The 23,650-nt window shown below is 47.1% G+C and overlaps 1 protein-coding gene across 1 annotated transcript in view; it reads right to left on the bottom strand.

Annotated features, from left to right (window-relative positions):
• The window catches only part of LOC147105336 (peptidyl-prolyl cis-trans isomerase FKBP5-like), a 395,766-nt gene that overhangs the window by 22,988 nt on the left and 349,128 nt on the right, over nucleotides 1-23,650 (bottom strand). The window contains exon 4 of the mRNA XM_086011608.1: nucleotides 15,283-15,403. Within this exon, the coding sequence (XP_085867734.1) occupies nucleotides 15,283-15,403 (121 nt within the window). The remainder of the gene's footprint in view (nucleotides 1-15,282; nucleotides 15,404-23,650) is intronic.

Here is a 23,650-nt window from a genome sequence, read left to right on the forward strand (position 1 = left end):
ACACGAGGGTCTCACACACCTGGTGATAACACACACGAGGATCTCACACACTCGGTGATAACACACACGAGGATCTCACACACTCGGTGATAACACACACGAGGATCTCGCACACCCGGTGATAAATCACATGAGAATCTCACACTCCCGGTGATAAATCACACGAGGATCTCACACACTCGGTGATAACACACACGAGAATCTCACACACCCGGTGATAACACACACGAGGATCTCACACACCTGGTGATAAACTTGCTGCACACATACATACGCACATTGCCTCTAATTTGACACTTAATTACCAGTCACACTGAAGATGAGGAAGAGTTGGTGACTGAACGTGGAATTTCATACTGGTCGAGTAGGAGGGACTTTTGGAAATGGAGTTGACTTCCATTTTTAACACATTAACAGAAAGAAAGAACTTGCATTTTTATAGCACCTTTCACAACCTCAGAATGCTCCTAAGTGATTTACAACCAATGAGGTACTTTTGAAGTGTAGTCACTGTTGTAATGTTGGGAACGCAGCAGCCAATCTGCGCACAGCAAGCTCCCACAAACAGCAATGAGACATAATTTGTTTTTTAGTGATGTTGGTTGAGGAATTAATATTGGTCAGGATAGTGGGCGAACTCCCCTGCTCTTTTTGAATACTGCCATGGGAAGGCAGGGCTTTGACTAAGCTTCTGATCTGAAAGACATCACTTCGAACCAGGCAGCACTCCCTCACAACTTCACTGAGTGCCAGCCTAGAGTATGTACGCAAGTCTGTGGAGTAGGGCCATCTTAATACATCATCCAAAACAGCCTACACTCCCTCCGTTGCTGCACCTAGTTGGTTTTCAAATGATTGCATGGTGTTCAGTCACCATTCCAAGTGTTGATCACCCTCTGATAGTAATCCTAGAGTTATCTTTATCTAGTTTGATCCCATGTCCCCTTGTCCTACTCTCGTTTAATGTTGTATTCCAAATTAATCTTTTCCATACCATTTAATACCTTATATAACTCAATTAAATCACCTCTCAGATGCTTTCTAGGATGGAAAGACCACGGGGTGAAATTGGATGTGGGCGGGGCGCAAAACAGATGGGATCTCATCGGTCGCCTGTTAGAAGCCTCGCTTGATATTCAGTTCTACTGTCCTCAATAGAACTGAATATCGAGCGTGTAGTATAATGGTTGGCGTAGACAATACAGTCAGTTTTACGCCCCCGCCCACATAAAATTTCACCCCCATAGTCGCTCCAGCCCTTCCTCATAACTCAGACCCCTGACGTTAGGGATCATCCCTCAAGGTATGATCTGGCCAGTATCAGACACAGTACTCAAGGTGTGGTCTGGTCAGTAATGGACACAGTACTCAGGGTGTGGTCTGGTCAGTAATGGACACAGTACTCAAGGTGTGGTCTGGTCAGTATCAGACACATTACTCAAGGTGTGGTCTGGTCAGTATCGGACACATTACTCAAGGTGTGGTCTGGTCAGTATCGGACACATTACTCAAGGTATGGTCTGGCCAGTATTGGACACAGTACTCAAGGTGTGGTCTGGCCAGTATTGGGCACAGTACTCAAGGTGTGGTCTGGCCAGTAATGGACACAGTACTCAAGGTGTGGTCTGGTCAGTAATGGACACAGTACTCAAGGTATGGGCTGGCCAGTATCAGACACAGTACTCAAGGTGTGGGCTGGTCAGTATTGGACACAGTACTCAAGGTATGGGCTGGCCAGTATCGGGCACAGTACTCAAGGTATGATCTGGCCAGTATCGGGCACAGTACTCAAGGTGTGGTCAGTATCGGACACAGTACTCAAGGAGTGGTCTGGCCAGTATTGGACACAGTACTCAAGGTGTGGTCTGGTCAGTAATGGACACAGTACTCAGGGTATGCGCTGGCCAGTATCAGACACAGTACTCAAGGTATGGGCTGGCCAGTATCAGACACAGTACTCAAGGTGTGGTCAGTATCGGACACAGTACTCAAGGTGTGGTCTGGCCAGTATTGGACACAGTACTCAAGGTGTGGTCTGGCCAGTATTGGACACAGTACTCAAGGTATGGGCTGGCCAGTATCAGACACAGTACTCAGGGTGTGCTCTGGTCAGTATTGGACACAGTACTCAAGGTATGGGCTGGTCAGTATTGGACACAGTACTCAAGGTATGGGCTGGTCAGTATTGGACACAGTACTCAAGGTATGGGCTGGCCAGTATCGGGCACAGTACTCAAGGTCTGGTCAGTATTGGACACAGTACTCAAGGTATGGGCTGGTCAGTATTGGACACAGTACTCAAGGTGTGGGCTGGTCAGTATTGGACACAGTACTCAAGGTATGGGCTGGCCAGTATCGGACACAGTACTCAGGGTATGGGCTGGCCAGTATCAGACACAGTACTCAAGGTATGGGCTGGCCAGTATCGGACACAGTACTCAGGGTATGGGCTGGCCAGTATTGGACACAGTACTCAAGGTGTGGGCTGGTCAGTATTGGACACAGTACTCAAGGTATGATCTGGCCAGTATTGGACACAGTACTCAAGGTGTGGTCTGGTCAGTAATGGACACAGTACTCAGGGTATGCGCTGGCCAGTATCAGACACAGTACTCAAGGTATGGGCTGGCCAGTATCAGACACAGTACTCAAGGTGTGGTCAGTATCGGGCACAGTACTCAAGGTGTGGTCAGTATCGGACACAGTACTCAAGGTGTGGTCTGGTCAGTATTGGACACAGTACTGAAGGTATGGGCTGGTCAGTATTGGACACAGTACTCAAGGTATGGGCTGGCCAGTATCAGACACAGTACTCAAGGTATGGGCTGGTCAGTATTGGACACAGTACTCAAGGTATGGGCTGGCCAGTATTGGACACAGTACTCAAGGTATGGGCTGGTCAGTATTGGACACAGTACTCAAGGTATGGGCTGGTCAGTATTGGACACAGTACTCAAGGTATGGGCTGGTCAGTATCGGACACAGTACTCAAGGTATGGGCTGGCCAGTATCGGGCACAGTACTCAAGGTGTGGTCTGGCCAGTATTGGACACAGTACTCAAGGTGTGGGCTGGCCAGTATCAGACACAGTACTCAAGGTATGGGCTGGCCAGTATCGGACACAGTACTCAGGGTATGGGCTGGCCAGTATTGGACACAGTACTCAAGGTGTGGGCTGGTCAGTATTGGACACAGTACTCAAGGTATGGGCTGGTCAGTATTGGGCACAGTACTCAAGGTATGGGCTGGTCAGTATTGGGCACAGTGCTCAAAGTATGGGCTGGCCAGTATCAGACACAGTACTCAGGGTGTGCTCTGGCCAGTATCAGACACAGTACTCAAGGTGTGGTCTGGCCAGTATTGGACACAGTACTCAAGGTATGGGCTGGTCAGTATTGGACACAGTACTCAAGGTATGGGCTGGTCAGTATTGGACACAGTACTCAAGGTATGGGCTGGTCAGTATTGGACACAGTACTCAAGGTATGGGCTGGCCAGTATTGGACACAGTACTCAAGGTATGGGCTGGTCAGTATTGGACACAGTACTCAAGGTATGGGCTGGTCAGTATCGGGCACAGTACTCAAGGTGTGGTCAGTATCGGGCACAGTACTCAAGGTGTGGTCAGTATCGGACACAGTACTCAAGGTATGGGCTGACCAGTATCGGACACAGTACTCAAGGTGTGGTCAGTATCGGGCACAGCACTCAAGGTCTGGTCAGTATCGGACACAGTACTCAAGGTGTGCTCTGGTCAGTATCGGGCACAGTACTCAAGGTATGGGCTGGTCAGTATCGGACACAGTACTCAAGGTATGGGCTGGCCAGTATCGGACACAGTACTCAGGGTATGGGCTGGTCAGTATCGGACACAGTACTCAAGGTATGGGCTGGCCAGTATCGGGCACAGTACTCAAGGTATGGGCTGGTCAGTATCGGGCACAGTACTCAAGGTATGGGCTGACCAGTATCGGACACAGTACTCAAGGTGTGGTCAGTATCGGGCACAGCACTCAAGGTCTGGTCAGTATCGGACACAGTACTCAAGGTGTGCTCTGGTCAGTATCGGGCACAGTACTCAAGGTATGGGCTGGTCAGTATCGGGCACAGTACTCAAGGTATGGGCTGGTCAGTATCGGACACAGTACTCAGGGTATGGGCTGGTCAGTATCGGACACAGTACTCAAGGTATGGGCTGGTCAGTATCGGGCACAGTACTCAAGGTATGGGCTGGTCAGTATCGGGCACAGTACTCAAGGTATGGGCTGGTCAGTATCGGGCACAGTACTCAAGGTATGGGCTGGTCAGTATCGGGCACAGTACTCAAGGTATGGGCTGGTCAGTATCGGACACAGTACTCAAGGTATGGGCTGGCCAGTATCGGGCACAGTACTCAAGGTATGGGCTGGTCAGTATCAGACACAGTACTCAAGGTATGGGCTGGTCAGTATCGGACACAGTACTCAAGGTATGGGCTGGTCAGTATCGGGCACAGTACTCAAGGTATGGGCTGACCAGTATCGGACACAGTACTCAAGGTGTGGTCAGTATCGGGCACAGCACTCAAGGTCTGGTCAGTATCGGACACAGTACTCAAGGTGTGCTCTGGTCAGTATCGGGCACAGTACTCAAGGTATGGGCTGGTCAGTATCGGGCACAGTACTCAAGGTATGGGCTGGTCAGTATCGGACACAGTACTCAGGGTATGGGCTGGCCAGTATCAGACACAGTACTTAAGGTGTAGTAATGACAGAATAAAGAGAAACAAGAAAGAACTTCAACAGTTTGAAACCATCTCTGAACGAGGCCTCTCAGTTGTTTTGTTTACTTGTAGAAAAAAGCGATGGCAGATTATTTTGCTAATTATTTCCAGCCCTACCACCTAAAAATATGAAAGATTTTCAGTAAAATAACAATTTCAAGTGACGGCAAAAAAAAATCTGAAGAATTTCCAACTTGTTTTTCAACCCCCAGCTGGGGGGGGGGCAGCCGCCTTCGGTGAAGGGAGGGGCTGATTCCTCTATAATAGGGGGAGCATAAAACAAACCACACACACAACACTGCTCGTGGGACCCTCCCCTCCCCGGACCCCAGGAAGCAAAGGAGCGGTGTTTTTGGTGTCTTCCTGTGCAGGGATTCTGCAACTGGCCCATCAAACAAACCCATAATCTCCTCTCCCAGGAGTATATCGTCCACAGACACCATCAATACAACCACCCTCACAACAATGCGTGCGAACATTTGTTGGCCACCTGCAGCAAGATGGCAAATTGCTGAATGTCTCTGGTCATCCCGGCTAATCAGCCTAATGGGACAGACTGTGACTGGCGGCATTCCCCAAACTAGCTCGTCTGGGTTTAAGGGCTCCAAGCATTAGATTATGAGGCGAGATTACATAAACTAGGCTTGCATTCCATGGAATATAGGTTAAGGGGTGATTTGATTGAGTTTTTTTAGGATTTTGAAAGGAATTGATAGCATAGCTAGAGAGAAACTTTTTCTGCTGGTGGGGGAGTCTAGGACAAGGGGACATAACCTTAAAATTAGAACTAGGCTACTTAGGAGAGAAGTTGGGAAACACTTGTACAAACAAAGGGTGGTGGGGGCTAGCTTAGTTAATAATTTTAAATCTGAGATTGATAGATTTTTGTTGGACAAGGGTATAAAAGGATATGGAGCCAAGGCAGATGGATAGAGTTAAGATACAGATCAGCCATGATGTCATTGAGTGGAGGAACAGGCTCAAGTGGCTGAATGGCCTCCTCCTGTTCCCGTGTTCTTCCCATGTTTCTAATACCCATTCTGCAATGCCGGCAGCTTTCCTTTTCACAGCTGTGCGAATTCACTTTATTTCAACCCCCAGACGGAACTCAATCCCGAAATCCTTTCTATGAAGAAAGAAAAACGATCAAAAGAATGCTGAAACTTGACATAAGCTTCGAGGGGAACAGAAAGCCCTTGCTTGGCATGCCTCTTTGCTCCTCGTCTTCTTCCTCTGAACATCATAAGTATAAAGATATTCCCAAAGGAAGGCCCATGGTCCAAGTTTAAACTGCACCAGCTGAAAATGGTAGTGCCAAAAGCCTTGGCACAAACACTAAAAATAAATTGGGGCGAGGCAAACATTAAAAGAAACACATTATTATACCCTTGGCTGCTTCAAAACTCCAAGCCAAAAAAGGTCACCTTCTCTTTAAGGGCTGGCTTCCTGTGAGCATTCAATCTAGCAGTTTCCAGCGCCTTTTATATGTGGGCAGAAGGAACATTCGTCACATTATTGCTGTGAACCATGACATATTGGCATTGAATTCAATTTTATTATAATAAATGTCAGCCATGGCTCAGGTGGTAGGGCTCCCGCCTCCGAGTCGGAAGGTTGTGGGTTCAAAGTCCAACTCCAGAGACTTGAGCACAAATATGTAGGCTGACACTCCAGTGCAGTGCTGAGGGAGAGCTGCACTGTCGGAGGTGCTGTTTATCGGATGATACGTTAAACAGAAGTCCTGTCGGCCCTTTCAGTTGGATGTAAAAGATCCCATGGCACTATTCGAAGGACAGTAGGGGAGTTATCACTGTTGTCCTGGTCAATATTCAACTCTCAACCAGCATCTAAAATAAATGATCTGGCCATTTATCTCACTGTTGTACTTGATTGGCTGTAAAGCGCCTTGAGACGTCCTGAGGTTGTGAAAGGAACTATATAAATGCAAGTCTTTCTATCTTTAAAGTTCTTGGCCGCTTTTGGCCCACAGTCTCACCGAATCCGGTGGTGATTCGGTGAAGACCATTCACCGCCCTAAACCCCTGACCGCCCGTCGAGCAGGCGCCATCAACCCTGTAAAGTTCGTCGTCGAGTGGGTAAGGGTGAAACCATGAGACAGCGGCGGGGGCGGGGAAAGACTGCAGACATTGGAGCAGTGTCGAAAGCAGCGCAGCGGCATAAAGAGAGACAACAAGCGAAGGTCACAGTCCCGCTTCCCTCAGCACCACAACGCAAGGACCAAACCAGGATATACCTCTGGGTCGAAAAAGTAAAATCAGTGGCTATAAAATCAAGCAGTGCTAAAAGTTTTCACAACTGCACACAATCATTTAAAAGCAAATTTGAAATAGTCATTATTATTTTTGCTAATTGCTTATGTACAGAGCTGAGCAGATTGAAGCATTCTAACCGCACTGTCGCTGGAAAGGACTATCCAGAACTATGATGGGCTTGCTGATATATACGATCCCTTAGTCATACCAGACACGTTTTCAAGGCAAAAGCTTCAACAGTTCATGAGGGACTTCAGTCAGTACATTGAATGCATCGCCCCTTTCTCCCCATAAAAGGAAAGATTATAAGCATCTGAAGTTAGGAAGGAAGAAATTAGAACACAGCTTCTATTTTTACGTGTTTTCTTTTCCCCATCTTTGCAAGTTTGTTTAAGTTTTGCCTCGAGGTAGTTGTCCTGGCAAGAACATACTGTACTTAGGGAGATTGGCAGGGAGTGTGGACTAAAGCGCTTGTACAGAACATTCTGTACATTCTGACTCAAAGCAGCCACTCCTGTAGAGTAAGCAAAATAATATCCTTCAAAGAAATGGTGGGACCCCTGTATTACCTTCCATTGTTAATACTCATTAATCCTATTGCAAAAACAATCAATCATTCACTTGTTCGACAGAGATTATTGCCAAAGTACAATTAAAGCTGCAGTGTGTTGCTGTCCTCGGGATTTAAGAGGGAATCATTCCCAGAAAGGCTTTTGGTTACCTAATCACACTTGTAACTAGACAATTGGCGCAAGGATGCAACTTGTTAGTCGCATGCCAAGTTACCCCATGGCGTGTGAGTCTCGGGCTGAGGCATTCACGCTGCACAACACAGACAAGATCACCCTGTAAAAAAAATTCCTCTGAGCATTCCGCTACTTTAAGTCTGCATTCCACAGCACTTCCCCATTCCCTTTCAGCTCCCCGAACTGCCAACATCAAACAAATGCTCAGTGCGAGATTTCGGGTCGCAAGCCAACCGGTTCCCGCCTTGCACCAGAAATGAAAATGTCGAGCTGGTTGGGGGGGCAGGAGGGGGAGGCAGGATGGCGGGGTGGGGGGTGTAGTTTTATAAAAGGCCGCTCTGCTGGCAGGGAGCCTCATCCTCATCTGCGGGCAGTGCATATTGGGCGTGCCTCGCCCACAGTTTTTTACCTGGCAGTCGCCAGAATGACACTGAGGCTAAAAGGGTTAAAGTATGAGAACAGGTTGCATAGACTAGGCTTGTATTCCCTTGAGTATAGAAGATTAAGGGGTGATCTCATTGAGGTGTTTAAGATGTATAAAGAAGTTGATTGGGTGGATAGAGAGAAACTATTTCCTCTGGTGGTGGGTGTTAAGTCTGTGTGTTATATTGCGAATTACTACACAGACCACAAGAGTAAACTTTAACAGGACTTTACTGGTTGAAGGTCAGGGCGGATCTGCCCAATAAATCCTTACACAGCACTTATATACCGGTGTGGTCACCACCGGTATTACAGTATACAGTAGCCAAGATAAAGTAGTGCAACCCTTAAAATAGTTCTCTTAAAGGTGGAACGTTACATACACTACAATCCTCCCTTTTTAGGTTAACAGTATATATTCCCATTAAACATAACATCATAACATATATACACAACTTCATGTAAACAGTTCACAGATTCAGTCTCTCTGGAGGCTTCCTGACTCGGTCAGGATAATGCCTCGGTGGTGTAGTAGTTTTCGGTGGTGTAGTAGGTTCTTCTGGCAAGGTCGATTCTGCTTGCAGGCCAGTGTCAGGTTCATCTGATTCCAGTATTACCGGATCGGAGGTAGATGTCATGGGTATCTCTGCTTCAACATTAGGCGTATAGAGTTGTGGAGTAGATTGGCCCTTTTCGGATGACTCTATGATCTGGTCAACATGGCGCCTTATTATGCTTTCCCCAATGTCCACGGTATACATCAGCGGTCCTAGCCGTTTGCAAATAGTTCCAGGCTGCTATTTCTCTGTACGGTAGTCCCGGGCCAAAACTTGTTGACCTATCTGGAAGGTTCTAGTTGGCTTTTCATTCATGCCTTGAAATTGCCGGTTCTCTACGTCCCTTCTGATGTTTGGCTTGATCAAATCCAGCCGGCATCTTAGTCTTCTATTGAAAAACATCATGGCGGGAGTTTGGTTTGTGACCGCATGTGTTGCATTCCTGTACGCCAACAAGAAGTTATCTACCTCATGTTGTAGATTTATGTCTTCATTACCCATGGCCTTTATGGCCTTCTTGAAGGTCTGGACAAACCTTTCAGCTAATCCATTGGTGGCGGGATTGTATGGGGCGGACGTGTAGTGCTTAACCCATTTGCTTTTTAAGAACTTCTTGAATTCTTCGGACACAAATTGTGGTCCATTATCAGAACAGATCTGTTCCGGCAGCCCATTCCTGGCAAATATGGTCCTTAATACTGTGATGGTTTTTTCCGTGGTGGTGGAGGACATCTTTATTACCTCCGGCCACTTGGAGTGTGCATCCACCGCGATTAAAAACATTGAGTCCATAAATGGACCAGCAAAGTCGATATGTACCCTTTGCCATGGAGATGAGGGCCACTCCCATGGATGCAGAGGAGCTTGTGGTGGGGCGTTTTGGACCTTCTGGCATCCTAGACAGCTCTTGGTCATTTCTTCGATGTCTCCATCGATACCTGGCCACCACACAAACGCTCTGGCTAGGTTCTTCATCTTCACTCCACCCAGATGCCCCTCGTGAAGCTCCTTTAGCACTTTATGCTGGAGTTTGGGTGGAATCACCACTCTGGATCCACACATCAAAGTTCCTCGGCACACTGACAGCTGTTCTCTTCTTTGCGAAAATGCTGGCAACATTGGTTCGCCATGTGCTGGCCATCCCTTCACCGTTAAATCGTAGACTCGTGAGAGAGTCGGGTCATTTCTTGTTTCCTTTTTTATTGTAGAATTGGTTACTGGTAGACATTCCACTATGGTTGAGTGGAACATCTCCACTGGGTCCACTGTAGGCGCCTCTTCTACCGTTGGCAATGGTAGGCGCGATAACCCGTCAGCATTCCCATGCTGTTTGGACCCTTTGTATTCGATGTCATATTGGTGTGCCCCTAGGAAAATGGACCACCTCTGTAGCCTTTGCGCTGTCATCGTGGAAACGGCCTTGTTAGGGTTGAATATGGATACCAACGGCTGGTGGTCTGTCAGCAGTGTAAACTTCTTGCCCTGCAGGTAATGGTTGAATTTCTTTACTCCCCACATAAGGCTGAGAGCCTCCCTATCTATCTGAGCATAGTTGCGCTCAGCGGAGGTCAATGATCTGAATGCGAATGCGACTGGCCTTTCCGAGCCATTTGGCAACTTGTGTGAGAGTACTGCTCCAATACCATAAGGGGAAACATCACAAGCTAGACGAAGAGGTAGCGTTGGGTTGAAGTGAGCCAACACTTCCTCAGAGGTGATCAGTGCCTTGCTTTTGCGAAAGGCCTTCTTACAGTCCTCGCTCCACTTCCATGGTACTTCTTTCCGCAACAGAGCATTCAGCGGGTGCAACACCGTGGATAGATTTGGCAGAAACTTATGGTAATAGTTAACCAACCCCAGAAACGACCTCAACTGGGATACATTTTCCGGAGCGGGGGCCTTCACAACAGCTTCGATCTTGTCAGGTGACTTGTGCAGCCCCTCTTGGTCAATGACATGACCACAGTACGAGATCCGTTTCTGGAAGAACTCACATTTCTGGCGATTAACTCGAAGGCCATATTCCTTCAACCTGGTGAGCACCAGTTTCAAATTTGCGAGGTGTTCCTCCTCGTCCTCTCCTGTAATCAGGATATCGTCCAAGTAACACTGAGTGCTTGGAATTCCCTGTAAGACCTGCTCCATGGCCCTCTGCCAAATTGCTGGAGCCGAAGCCACTCCAAAAACCAGTCTATTATATCGATACAAGCCTCTGTGCGTGTTGATTGTGAGATACTGGCGCGACTCTTCCTCAACTTCCATCTGTAAGTACGCTTTCGCCAGGTCTATCTTGGTGAAGTGTTTCCCACCAGCCAATGAAGCAAAGATATCCTCAATCCGCGGAAGCGGATATTGTACCGTGTGAAGCACCGGATTAACTGTGATCTTGAAGTCTCCGCAGATGCGGACCTTTCCCGGTTCCCCTGGCTTGTTACTCGATGAATGCTTCATGACGGAAACAATGGGCATGGCCCACTCACTCCAGTCCACCTTAGACAGTACCCCTGAACGTTCAAGCTCTTCCAGTTCAGCCTCCACAGCAGGTCGTATCGCATAAGGTACCGATCTGGCTTTGAAAAATTTTGGGGTTGCATGTTCTGCAATCTTGATTTTCGCCTTAATTCCTCTCAGTACTCCCAGTCCCTGTTGGAATACCTCTTCAGCCTCATCCAATATTCTGGACAATCGTTCAGGTTTGACATCTTTCTTTCCGGAATCTACCGTTATCGTGTTTAGGGAGTGCCAGTCCATATTTATTTTCCTGATCCACTCCCATCCCAGAAGTGGTGGACCTCCCTCGGGTAGTACATATATGTCCATTCCTTGGTGTTCTTTGCCCTTGTGTAACACCTTGACTTTTATCTTTCCGATGGGGTATACTTTTTGCCCCGTGTATGTCTGCAATACTATCTTCGTATCCCGTAGGGGAATATGCTTGAATAACTTTTTGTAATCTTGCTTATTCACGACCGTCAACGCCGATCCGGTGTCCAATTCCATCTTCACTTGGACTTTTGCAATCTGCAGTGTGACCCAGATAGTTTGTCGGTCAGTTTCCTTACTCACATTGTGAATTCTCAGACTACCCAGTTCCTTGCTGTTGGAGTCTGAATCCGAATTCTGTTCATCTGAACTCTTCACAGTCACCTTATGTACCTTTCTGTACTTCTTCTGCGGTGACTTATTGTTGCTGGTCTTCTTTCCTGACCGGCATACTTTAGCTATGTGACCAAGCTTGCCACATTTTCTACATTCCTGGTTTTTAAACCAGCATTGGTTCTGATGGTGTTTTGTCTTCCCACAACGATAACATTTCGTTGTACCCGAAGCCATTTGATCTACGCTGAGTACCGCTGCCTTCAGCTGCATTTCCGCAGTGCCTCTCGCTGCGGCTTCGTGCGATGCTGCAATAGTGACAGCCTTATCAAGTGTAAGATCATTCTCTTCGAGCAGTCGCTTTTGTGTTCCTTCCTTCGACATCCCACCCACGAACTTGTCTCTCAGTGCCTCTGTCAGATTTTCCCCAAACTGACAGTATTTTGCTAGCCTACGCAGTTCAACCAAGTACTCCGCGTTGCTTTCCTCTTTCAGTTGTGTTCTCACATAAAATTTAAATCGTTCCGCTAACATCAGCGGTGTGGGGTTCAAATGATCCTTCAGGACAGCAACAATATTAGCGAAAGTCTGATCCGCCGGTTTAGCTGGTGATAGAAGATGCTTCAATAGCCCGTATGTCTTCGCACCCATTGAGTTTAGTAAGGTTATTGCTTTACCATCATTTGATATGTTATTTGGCTTACAATATATCTCTATGCGTTCTACATACGTGGCCCAATCTTCCACCTCGGAATCGAAATCGTTGATGTTACCACGCTCAGGCATCTTCGCAATCTTTTTGAGAGACAACAACGACATTTTTCTTTACTTTTTTTTTCAAAAAAAAAAAAATATGGCGGTTTCCCGCGCTTGCCTTCTTCCCCGCCTCCGAAAATGGCGGTTTCCCGTGCTTGTCTTCTTCCCCGTCACCGAAAATGGCGGTTTCCCGCGCTCACACGGTCTCCCTCGCTCGCTCGGTCTCGTTCTCCCTCGCTCGCTCGGTCTATCTCTCCCGCTCGCTCGGGCTCTGGCTCTCCCGCTGGCTGTGACGGCGATTGCCGTATTGCTGCGTTCGCCCTCCCCAGCGGTTTTCAATCGCGCCTCCCAGCCCCTCTTGCAGTCTGGTCCTTTCCCCCCCGGCTGCGGCTGAGTTCTCCGCGGTTTTCTTTTATTTGTTTTATTTTCCCCCGCGCAAGTGGTTCTTGGTCGCTGCGCCTCGCGGCCTCGGTAGCTGCCTGGCCTTGTTTACCGGTCGCGGTCGAGCTTGCTCTCGACGCCGTTGCGTCTCCCAGCCCGCTTGCAGCCCGGTTTCTCACACCGGCTGCGTTTGCCTGCACCGCGGCTTCCGTGCCTTACGCTGCCCCAGTCTTAGCGCCTCTGGCCCCGACTTCTGTCCGGCTCTTTTTCCCCCGGCCGTGGTCGAGTGCTCCGCCCTTATCCTCCGTTTTAAAAAAAAAAAATTCTTCCCTACTCACAGTCAACGTGGCCGACTTGCTTTTCGTCGCTGATCGGCTCACCCACCACCGTGATATAAGGGACGATCACTGCCTGTTGCTGATGGAAGGTTTCGTGTCAGAATTCTTCCTTCTTCCTTGCTCTGCAGACTCGAGTCTTCTTTCAGCAGAATGACGAGGGCGGATTCCTCTTCTCGACGCCCGTTAACTGCCTTGGATGTATCTCTGCCGCAGGGTAAGATCGAACTCGTCGCCACTGTTAAGTCTGTGTGTTATATTGCGAATTACTACACAGACCACAAGAGTAAACTTTAACAGGACTTTACTGGTTGAAGGTCAGGGCGGATCTGCCCAATAAATCCTTACACAGCACTTATATACCGGTGTGGTCACCACCGGTATTACAGTATACAGTAGCCAAGATAAAGTAGTGCAACCCTTAAAATAGTTCTCTTAAAGGTGGAACGTTACATACACTACAGTGGGGGGTCCAGAACAAGGGGGCTTAACCTTAACATTAGAGCCAGGCCATTCAAGGGTGATGCCGGGAAGCACCTTCACACAAAGGGTGGTAGAAATCTGGAATTCTCTGCCCCAAAAAGCTATTGAGGCTGGGAGTCAATTGAAAATTTCAAAACTGAGATTGATAGATTTTTGGTAAACAAGGGTATTAAGGGATATGGAACCAAGGATGGAGTTAAGATACAGGTCAGGCATGGTCTAATTGAATGGCGGAACAGGCTCCAGGGCCTGAATGGCCTATCTTCCTATGGCGGCATGGATTGGTAAAATAACCCGTGATGGGTCAGTCACATGGCTCGCAAAGGATCATAGCTCCGTACTTTATTACACGGCCTCTGCCCTCTTCCCGTTATGACGATGCTATATTGGTAACCTGGAGCAGCCATGACAGTGACAATGGGTCACCAAACTTGGACTCAAAAATAGGGACCTACAATCCCCCCATGACAGTCATCGGGAGGGCAATCAAGTTCTGCGTCCTGGTTAGTGCACTCTCAGCCAATAAGCTGCCAGAAATCCCCATGACGAGAGGGTCTCACATCTGGAGTAATAATCACTGGCTGCAGCATAAAATCAGCTGGAGTGAAGTCCCAACCAAAAAGTTAAGCAAATTCTGGTCCCTGCTGTCCCACCACTCACAACAATAATGGTAGTCTGGGGGTTACACTGGCAGAGCTGGCCTGTTGTTTGTCAGTGAATGCCATGTCTGACATGCAGTAAATAACTACCTTTGTGAATATATTCTCCACTGAAGAAAGCTGCATTTGTTTCTCTCCATCTGACGTCATCATCCACTAACAAGTAACTAATAAGCCCTTAACTAGGTTTATTTTTCCCTTTTACCACTCCCATTTCTCTCAGATATTCTCTCATTTACACCTCCTCTGGACCCATCTTTTGTTTCTATACTTGCCCCATCATCACCTCCTTTCACCTTGTACCACCGTCACTTTGTTCATTTAAACACTCCTGCCCTCCACGCTAGCACATGGCCATTGTTCATTCCCAGCACCCTTCTCCCTGGCTCTGTATTTGCCCAACAGCTGATCCTCTCGAACATCTTCCAGCTCTGAACAAATGTCACCGACCTGAAACGTTGACTCTGTTTCTCTCTCCACAGATGCTGCCTGACCCGCTGAGTATTTCCAGCATTTTCTGTTTTTATTTCAGATTTCCAGCATCCACAGTATTTGGCTTTTGTTTTTTCCTCCTTAGCTACCATTATTTATCCTTCAGCACTTTTCCCACGGGAACAGCGCATAAAACAGTGAGGATTATGCTTTGCGAGGAAATTTACAACAGCGATCAGCTTTTCCCACAAGCTTATTAACCTCTCTGTTTTTGATGTGTGCGTGTACACTGTTTACCAACAGCGAGGAAGAAAAGATACATTGCAACCTTATGACTTCCTCGCAAGTTACCAATCAACATGCTGACTTTTGACCATACCTTCGACAGTAGCCCCTTCATTAGGGGTGGAATAACCTTGCCCTTTCTTTTTAATCCTACGGATGATGCCGCCATCTTCACAGTCCGTTAAATCCTCCCCTTTGAAGTCTATCAGTTCAACCTGAAATAATAAGCGCCTCTGTTAGAAGTGGAACAGAACTGGGCATGGCAGAAGGCGGGAGCATCATTCCATCACCTTGAGACCTGGGTGTAAAGACAAGATAGAAAATACTTACATTTATACAGCCATCTCAGGACGCCAAAGAACTTCACGGCCAGTAAATTATTTTTACGAGCATATAAATATACAAAGGACAGCTAAAAAGCAATGCTCCCTGTGAGCTGTGCTTTGTTCTGCGCGGCCTGTTCCTTTAATGCGCAGTCTCTATAAATTTCTGCGCATGCGCGGTATTTACAGTGTAAAAGCCAGTGAGCGGCCTGTGCGGGACCTTTCCCATTACTGCGTGCTTAGGGGGAACATTGGTAAAGAGACCAGCTGGTCCAGCTGGTCCATCGAGCCTGTCCTCTCGTTTCAGGGTGCAGCCTTTGCAGGACATCACCCCCATCCACACCCCCCACCTACCAGCTGCGCAATCACCTGGCAGAAGCGAAAAAAAGAGAAAAAACGGTCGGCCTATTTAGGAGAAGACTCTGGGAAATTCTTCTGCGGCTCCTGAAGGTGATCAACCAAGCTCCAGGAGACCACAGTGACTGAAGGACTCATCCCCCAGCACCCAGCCACCTCACAATACACTTCTGTTGGCCAGTCTCAGGAACTTGTCCAGCTCTCATGTGAATGTCTGTTTGCAGCGAGTCTGCACTCACTCCACATGCTGGCAACTTGTTCCACAGGTCAACCACTCTCTGAGGAAAGAAGTACCTTCTGACATCTAACCTAGTTCTATGTTTAAGTAACTCCTACTCATGTCCCCTGGTCCTCCCTAATCTATCCAACTCGAATAACCTATCCACATGGACCGAGTCTAATCTTTTCAGTTTTTTAACGACCTCAATTAAATCTCCTCAAAATCTATACTTTTCTACAATAAAAAGTCCCAGCTCTCTAAGCCTGTCCTGGTAACTGAGGGCCCTTAAACTAGGTAACAATCTTGTGGCCTTCCTCTGAACCATTTCCGGGGCTGCTCTATCACACACCATGTGAGGGAACCAAAACTGGACACAGTATTCTAGATGATGCCTAACCGAGGCCTTCTACAAGGACAGTGTAGTACTTTTTATGAACATAGGAACACAGGAACAGGGGGAGGCCATTCAGCCCCTCAAGCCTGCACCAAGCCATTCAATGAGATCATGACTGATCTGCAGTCTAACTCCATATACCCGCCTTTGGCCCATATCCCTTAACACCTTTGGTTAACAGAAATCTATCAATCCCCGATTTAAAATTAACAATTGATCTAGCATCAATTGCCATTTGCGGAAGAGAGTTCCAAACTTCTACCACCCTTTGTTTGTAGAAGTGATTCCTAATTTCACTCCTGAAAGGTCTGGCTCTAATTTTAAACTATGCCCCCTAGTCCTAGAATCCCCAACCAGCGGAAATAGTTTCTCTCTATCTACCCTATCTGTTCCCCTTAATATCTTGAAAACTTTGATCTTCTAAACCTTCTAAATGTTAGGGAATACTGTAGTGTATGTACCTTGAAGAAGGAACTATATTCTGCAGCCCCTGTATACTGCAGTACCAGTAGTGACCACCCCTGTATATAAGCCTGTGTCGTAACTTTGCATAGTAGTTCCAGTTTTGTCTCCATTCAGTAAACACCTGTTATAACCAACTTCTGCAGTCTGTGTCTCAATTACATACGGACATTACATTGGCGACGAACAGATCCGAAATTACCTACAGTTCTGCACCACCTCACGGGGATCCATCCCTGAAGCGAAGTTATTAGAGGTCAAAGCCAGAAGGAAGAAATCCAAAAAGAAAAAACAAACAGAAGAAACGGGCGTCGACCGTGGGCAACCGCCCTCTGATTCATCGAATTCGAAGATTTGCAGGAGAGGCTGTCGAGAGCTGGGCTTGGTTCTCCAGTCTATGGTGTTCCAGCTAATCGGGCTGGTGGCAGGTAGTACACTGATCCTTCCTGGGCTGCGGCGGGCTAGAGCTCGATCGGGTGGCTTTTCAACGGGGCCGAGCAGTGTTGTCGGGAAGAGGAGAGAGAGAGAGAGAGGGTGGAGCACACAGGGCGCGGCCGGTGCTACGAAGCCAGGCAGCGTACAGACCCAAGAAGAGGGAGGAAAGTGTCCCATAGGGTCTGCTCTGATGACGGGAACAGTAATTAAAATAAAAGAAAAAGAAATTAGAAGCGCAGAAAGCCGCGAGGAGCTGCAGATTGCCACGGGGACCGCGGAGAGCGGCGTTGGCAGCAGCGCGGGGGGAAGTGCGCGAAGACCATAGGGCGTTGCCATCAAGGCATAAAAACACCAGCAACAGCGTTGGCAGCAGCGGAAAAGACAGAAAGCGCGGGAGGCGCCATCTTAATCCAGCGGGGAAGAAGGAAAAGTGCGGGAGGCGCCATTTTGTTCAATCGGGGAAGAAGGCAAAGCACGGGAGGTGCAATTTTGTTCAATCGGGGAAGAAGGCAAAGCACGTGAGGTGCCATCTTAGATCTCCAAGATGCCGAAGACTGGCAATATCACTGCCTTCGATAATGAAATAGAAGACTGGACCACGTATGTGGAAAGAGTCGAAGTATATTGCAAGGCAAATGAAGTAGCCAATGAGAAAAAGGCATCGGTACTACTAAACTTAATGGGCGCAAGAACGTACGGCCTATTGCGGAACCTGATCACTCCAGTCAAACCGATGGAGAAGAGTTTTAACGAAATTGTTGATATCCTACAGGAACACCTAAATCCTACACCGCTGCTGATAGCAGAAAGATTTAAATTCCACAAGAGAAATCAGCATAAAGATGAGAGCAATGCTGATTACCTTACGGAATTACGCAAGCTATCAAAGCACTGCCAGTTCGGAGCAGGACTGGCAGATACCCTACGGGACAAATTTGTCTGTGGACTCGTGAGTGAAGGAACCCAGAAGAGGTTACTCTCAGAGAAAGAGCTGACGCTAGATAAGGCTTTCAGCGTGGCAGTATCGTACGAAGCAGCAGCAAGGGGAGCTGCGGAAATACAGCAAAAGCCACAGGAATACGGCACCCATGAAATGACACGGGGATTTGAAAAATGTTATCGCTGTGGCAGAACAACCCATGACCAGAAGGACTGCTGGTTCAAGGACAAAACATGCAGGCAATGCGGAAAGATGGGGCACATTGCACGAGTTTGCAGGTCCGGGAAGAAGACTAACGACAACAAAAAGACTACTAAGGAAAAGTACAGGAAAGTACAAAAGATGACGGACAGTAGTTCCGAAGACCAGAAGAGCGATAGTGAATCCGGGAACAAGAGACTAAGCTGTCTCAAACTACACAACATAATCGCAAAAGAGGATCACTGAACCATTTGGGTCACCCTCACGATAGCAGGGTCCCAAGTCAAAATGGAATTGGATACAGGATCAGCCCTGACCGTCATGAATCGACGAGACTACGAGCGGCTATTCTCACACATACCCTTGAAAGACACATCCATTGTCTTGAAGACATATACGGGGCAGAAAGTATACCCCAGAGGGAAAATAAGGGTGCCTGTCGAATACAACGGCAAGGAAATACAGAAATTGTATCTGTACATGCTGCAAGATGGTGGACCACCGTATTTGGGACGTGAATGGATCAGAAAGATAAGTTTAGACTGGCACTCCATTCAGGCACTGACTGTGGCTGGTAAAAAGGATGACGACATCACACCTGGACGATTGTCAAAAATCTTAGCTAACGCTAAAGAGGTATTTCAACAAGGACTGGGAACTCTTAAAGGTGTAACCGCCTCGATAAAAATAGAAGAGAATGCAATTCCCAAGTTTTTCCAAAGCAAGACCGGTACCGTATGCAATTCGCCCAGCCGTCGAGGCAGAGCTGGAGAATCTGGAGAATGCAGGCGTGTTATCTAAGGTAGACTGGAGCGAGTGGGCGACACCCATCGTTCCTGTCATGAAGAAAACATTAAACAATAAGTCTGAGGAGCCAAGGAAGGTTCGCATCTGTGGGGACTTCAAGGTGACTGTGAACCCAGTCCTTCACACAGTACTGTATCCTCTTCCGAGGATAGAAGATATTTTCGCCTCACTATCTGGAGGGAAACGTTTTACAAAAATTGACCTAGCGCAAGCATATTTGCAGATGGAGGTTGAAGAATCTTCTAGGAAATATCTCACGATAAACACTCACAAAGGTCTTTACCAGTATAATCGACTGGTATTCGGAGTAGCATCAGCTCCGGCTATATGGCAAAGAGCGATGGAACAAGTCCTGCAAGGGATTCCGGGGACTCAGTGTTACTTGGACGACATCCTAGTGACAGGTGAAAATGACAGTGAACACCTTGCCAACCTAGAGCAGGTGCTCACTAGACTAAGAGAACATGGGCTACAAGCCAATCACCCCAAGTGCGAATCTTTTAAGAAACAAATATCGTATTGTGGCCACGTGATTGATGAAGAGGGGTTACATAAGTCCCCTGACAAAATTGAAGCGGTAGTTAAGGCTCCAGCGCCTGAAAATGTGTCACAACTGAGGTAATTCCTCGGATTGGTGAATTACTACCATAAGTTTTTGCCAAATTTGTCCACAATTCTGCACCCACTGAACGACCTGCTACAAGCTGGAGTAGCATGGAAATGGAGCGATGAATGTAAGCGGGCCTTTCAGAAGTGTAAAGACCTGATCACTTCAAGAGAAGTATTGGCTCACTACAACCCATCACTACCGATAAGACTGGCGTGTGATGCGTCTCCCTACGGCGTTGGAGCGGTACTGTCACATAAATTCCTTGATGGTTCAGAGAGGCCGATAGCTTTTGCGTCACGCTCGTTAACTTCAGCCGAGCGTAACTACGCCCAGATTGACAGAGAGGCCCTCAGCCTGGTGTGGGGGGTGAAGAAGTTCAATCACTACCTGCACGGACAGAAATTTACTCTACTTACTGATCATCAACCTCTTGTCTCCATTTTCAACCCTAAGAAGGGCGTCCCGATAATGACAGCACAACGGCTACAGAGGTGGTCCCTTTTCCTAGGGGCACACCAATATGACATAGAGTACAAAGCAACTAAACAGCATGGGAATGCTGATGGATTGTCGCGCCTACCGTTGCCGATGGTGGAAGAAGCACCTGCAGTGGATCCTGTGGAGATATTCCACTCGACCATAGTCGAATGTTTACCTGTGACGAATGCAAACATAGAAAAGGAAACACGAAATGACCCGACACTCTCCAGGGTCTATGATTTAACGGTGAAGGGATGGCCAGCACATGGCGAACCACTGTTGCCAGCATTCTCGCCGAGAAGAGAACAGCTGTCAGTGTGCCGAGGAACCTTGATGTGTGGGTCCAGAGTAGTAATTCCACCCAAATTGAAGGATAGAGTGCTCAATGAGCTTCATGAGGGTCATCTGGGAGGGGTAAAAATGAAGAACTTAGCCAGAGTGTTTGTGTGGTGGCTGGGAATCGATAGAGAAATCGAAGAGATGACCAAGAGCTGTACAGGATGCCAGAAGGTCCAAAACGCCCCACCACAAGCCCCTCTACATCCATGGGAGTGGCCCTCATCTCCATGGCAAAGGGTACACATTGATTTTGCTGGTCCATTTATGGACTCGATGTTTTTAATTGCGGTGGATGCACATTCAAAGTGGCCAGAGGTAATAAAAATGTCCTCAACCACCACAGAAAAAACTATCACAGTCTTACGAACCATATTCGCCAGAAATGGGCTGCCTGAACAGATTTGCTCCGACAATGGACCACAGTTTGTGTCTGAAGAGTTCCGGAGGTTCTTAAAGAACAATGGTGTTAAGCATTACACATCCGCCCCATATCATCCAGCCACCAATGGATTGGCTGAGAGGTTCGTTCAAACATTCAAGAAGGCTATCAAGGCAATGTGTAATGAAGACATACCCCTACAACACAAGGTGGATAACTTCTTGTTTGCCTACCGGAATGCGACACATGCGGTTACCAACCAAACTCCAGCCATGATGTTCTTCAATCGAAGACTAAGATGCCGCTTGGATTTGGTTAAGCCAAACATCAGAAGAGATGTGGAGAACAGGCAGTTTCAGAATATAAATGAAAGGCCAACCAGGAGTTTCAAGATAGGTCAACCAGTTTTGGCCCGGGACTACCGCACAGAGAAATGGCAGCCAGGAACGATCTGCACACGGCAAGGACCTCTAATGTATACCGTGGACGTTGGAGAGAGCACTGTAAGACGCCATGCTGACCAGATTCTAGAGTCACTGGAAAACGTCAAACCTACACCATGATCCTATACACCTGGTGATGAAACCGAAGTACCAATTGCATCTACCTCAGAATCGGTGATATTGGAAGCAGACGAACCAAACAACGACGTTGATCCCGAATCAACATTGCCAGAAGAACCTCATACCCCAAAGAGGCGTTATCTGGACAGAATCAGGAAGCCTCCTCAAAGACTGAATTTATAATTGATTAACTTCAGCCAATGTATATAGCAACAACTGTAATTGTAAATATGTTATTTAATTATTAATCGAATGTTATGTACTGTTTAGCTAAAAGGGGAGGAATTGTAGTGTCTGTACCTTGAAGAAGGAGCTATATTCTGCAGCCCCTGTATACTGCAGTACCAGTAGTGACCACCCCTGTATATAAGCCTGTGTCGTAACTTTGTATAGTAGTTCCAGTTTTGTCTCCATTCAGTAAACACCTGTTATAACCAACTTCTGCAGTCCGTGTCTCAATTACACACGGACATTACAAATACAACCCTAATTTGTGTAATCTCCCTTCGTAACTTAACACTTGAAGTCCGGATATCATTCTGGTAAACCTACGCTGCACTCCCTCCAAGGCCAATATATCCTTCCTGTTGTGTATTTTGAATGTTGTATTTGAATTGTTCCACATGGCTTACCGTAGTTGTGATGTGCAATGCACTATGGGAAATGGAGTGCATGAAGGAGAGATTCTTTTGGAAGTAAAGATGGCTGTTAACTGAACTCTGTCTTCTGTGTACTCTTTTAATTGTTATACAAGCAAGGTTATCAACCTCTTGAGATATAACACTTCCTAAGGTGTGGTGCCCAGAACTGCTCACAGTATTCCAGGTGTGGTCGAACCAGGGTTTTGTATAGCTGCAGCATAACTTCTACCCCCTTGTATTCTAGTCCTCTAGATATAAAGGCCAGCATTCCATTAGCCTTTATGGTTATTTTCTGTACCTGTTCATGACATTTTAATGATCTATGTACCTGGACCCCCAAGTCTCTTTGGACCTCCACTGTTTTTAGCTTTTCACCATTTAGAAAGTACCTTGTCCTTGTAATGATCAGTAACATGTCATTCTAGAATGGTACACTAGGTGGAGCTGTATGTTTAGTGGTGGGCTACCCACAAGGCGGATGCCTGTACACTAGTCCACATGGCTGAATAACTGACTAGCTCAAGCTAGCTGTTCATAATGAAAACATCTATTTATTTATGAACATAACATGGTACCAGGATTGGTAATATCTGCTGAATATTGTGAAACGCGACATGGAGAATTTGAAGCCACCGGAGGGTTTGAAACTCACGGGGAATGTCGACTGCAATTGGCGGACTTTCAAACAACAATTCGAACTCTACATTGCTGCCATCGGGTTCGGTACAAAGCCAGAGGAGAATAGTGTTACTGCTCACAGTTGCAGGCCCGCAGGCGATAGAGGTATTTAATACATTTGTATTTGATCAAGAGGCGGACAGAGAAAAAATGGACAATGTGCTAAAGAAGTTTGATACACATTGTTCTTCCAAAAAGAACGAGACCTATGAGAGGTACATGTTCCGTTCACGGACACAGCAGCAAAATGAGACTTTTGATAGCTTTGTGACTGATCTGAAACTGAAAGCACAGACATGTAATTTCTCTGAGCTGAAATCATCCATGATTCGTGACCAGATTGTGTTTGGTATTCATGATAAAAAAGTCAGGGAATGTTTGTTGAGAGAAACCGAACTAACATTGGAGGATGCTGTGAAAATATGCCATGCCAGTGAGCTAGCTCAACAGCACGCAAAGACTTTCAGTGAAATTAATAATAATGTGACTGTAATGAGTGACTGTGCTGCTGTCGGTGCTGTGTCCTACAAGGGGAAGAAACAGGGGCAGAACAGAAATTCAAAGCAATTGGAGGATGGAATTTTTAATTGTAAATGCTGTGGTTACCAGCACCAGCCAAGACAATGCCCAGCA

Source organism: Somniosus microcephalus, chromosome 18, assembly GCF_052327205.1.
Source record: "Somniosus microcephalus isolate GS21.2 chromosome 18, FLI_Smic_1.0, whole genome shotgun sequence".
In the NCBI taxonomy this organism is placed as follows: domain Eukaryota; kingdom Metazoa; phylum Chordata; class Chondrichthyes; order Squaliformes; family Somniosidae; genus Somniosus; species Somniosus microcephalus.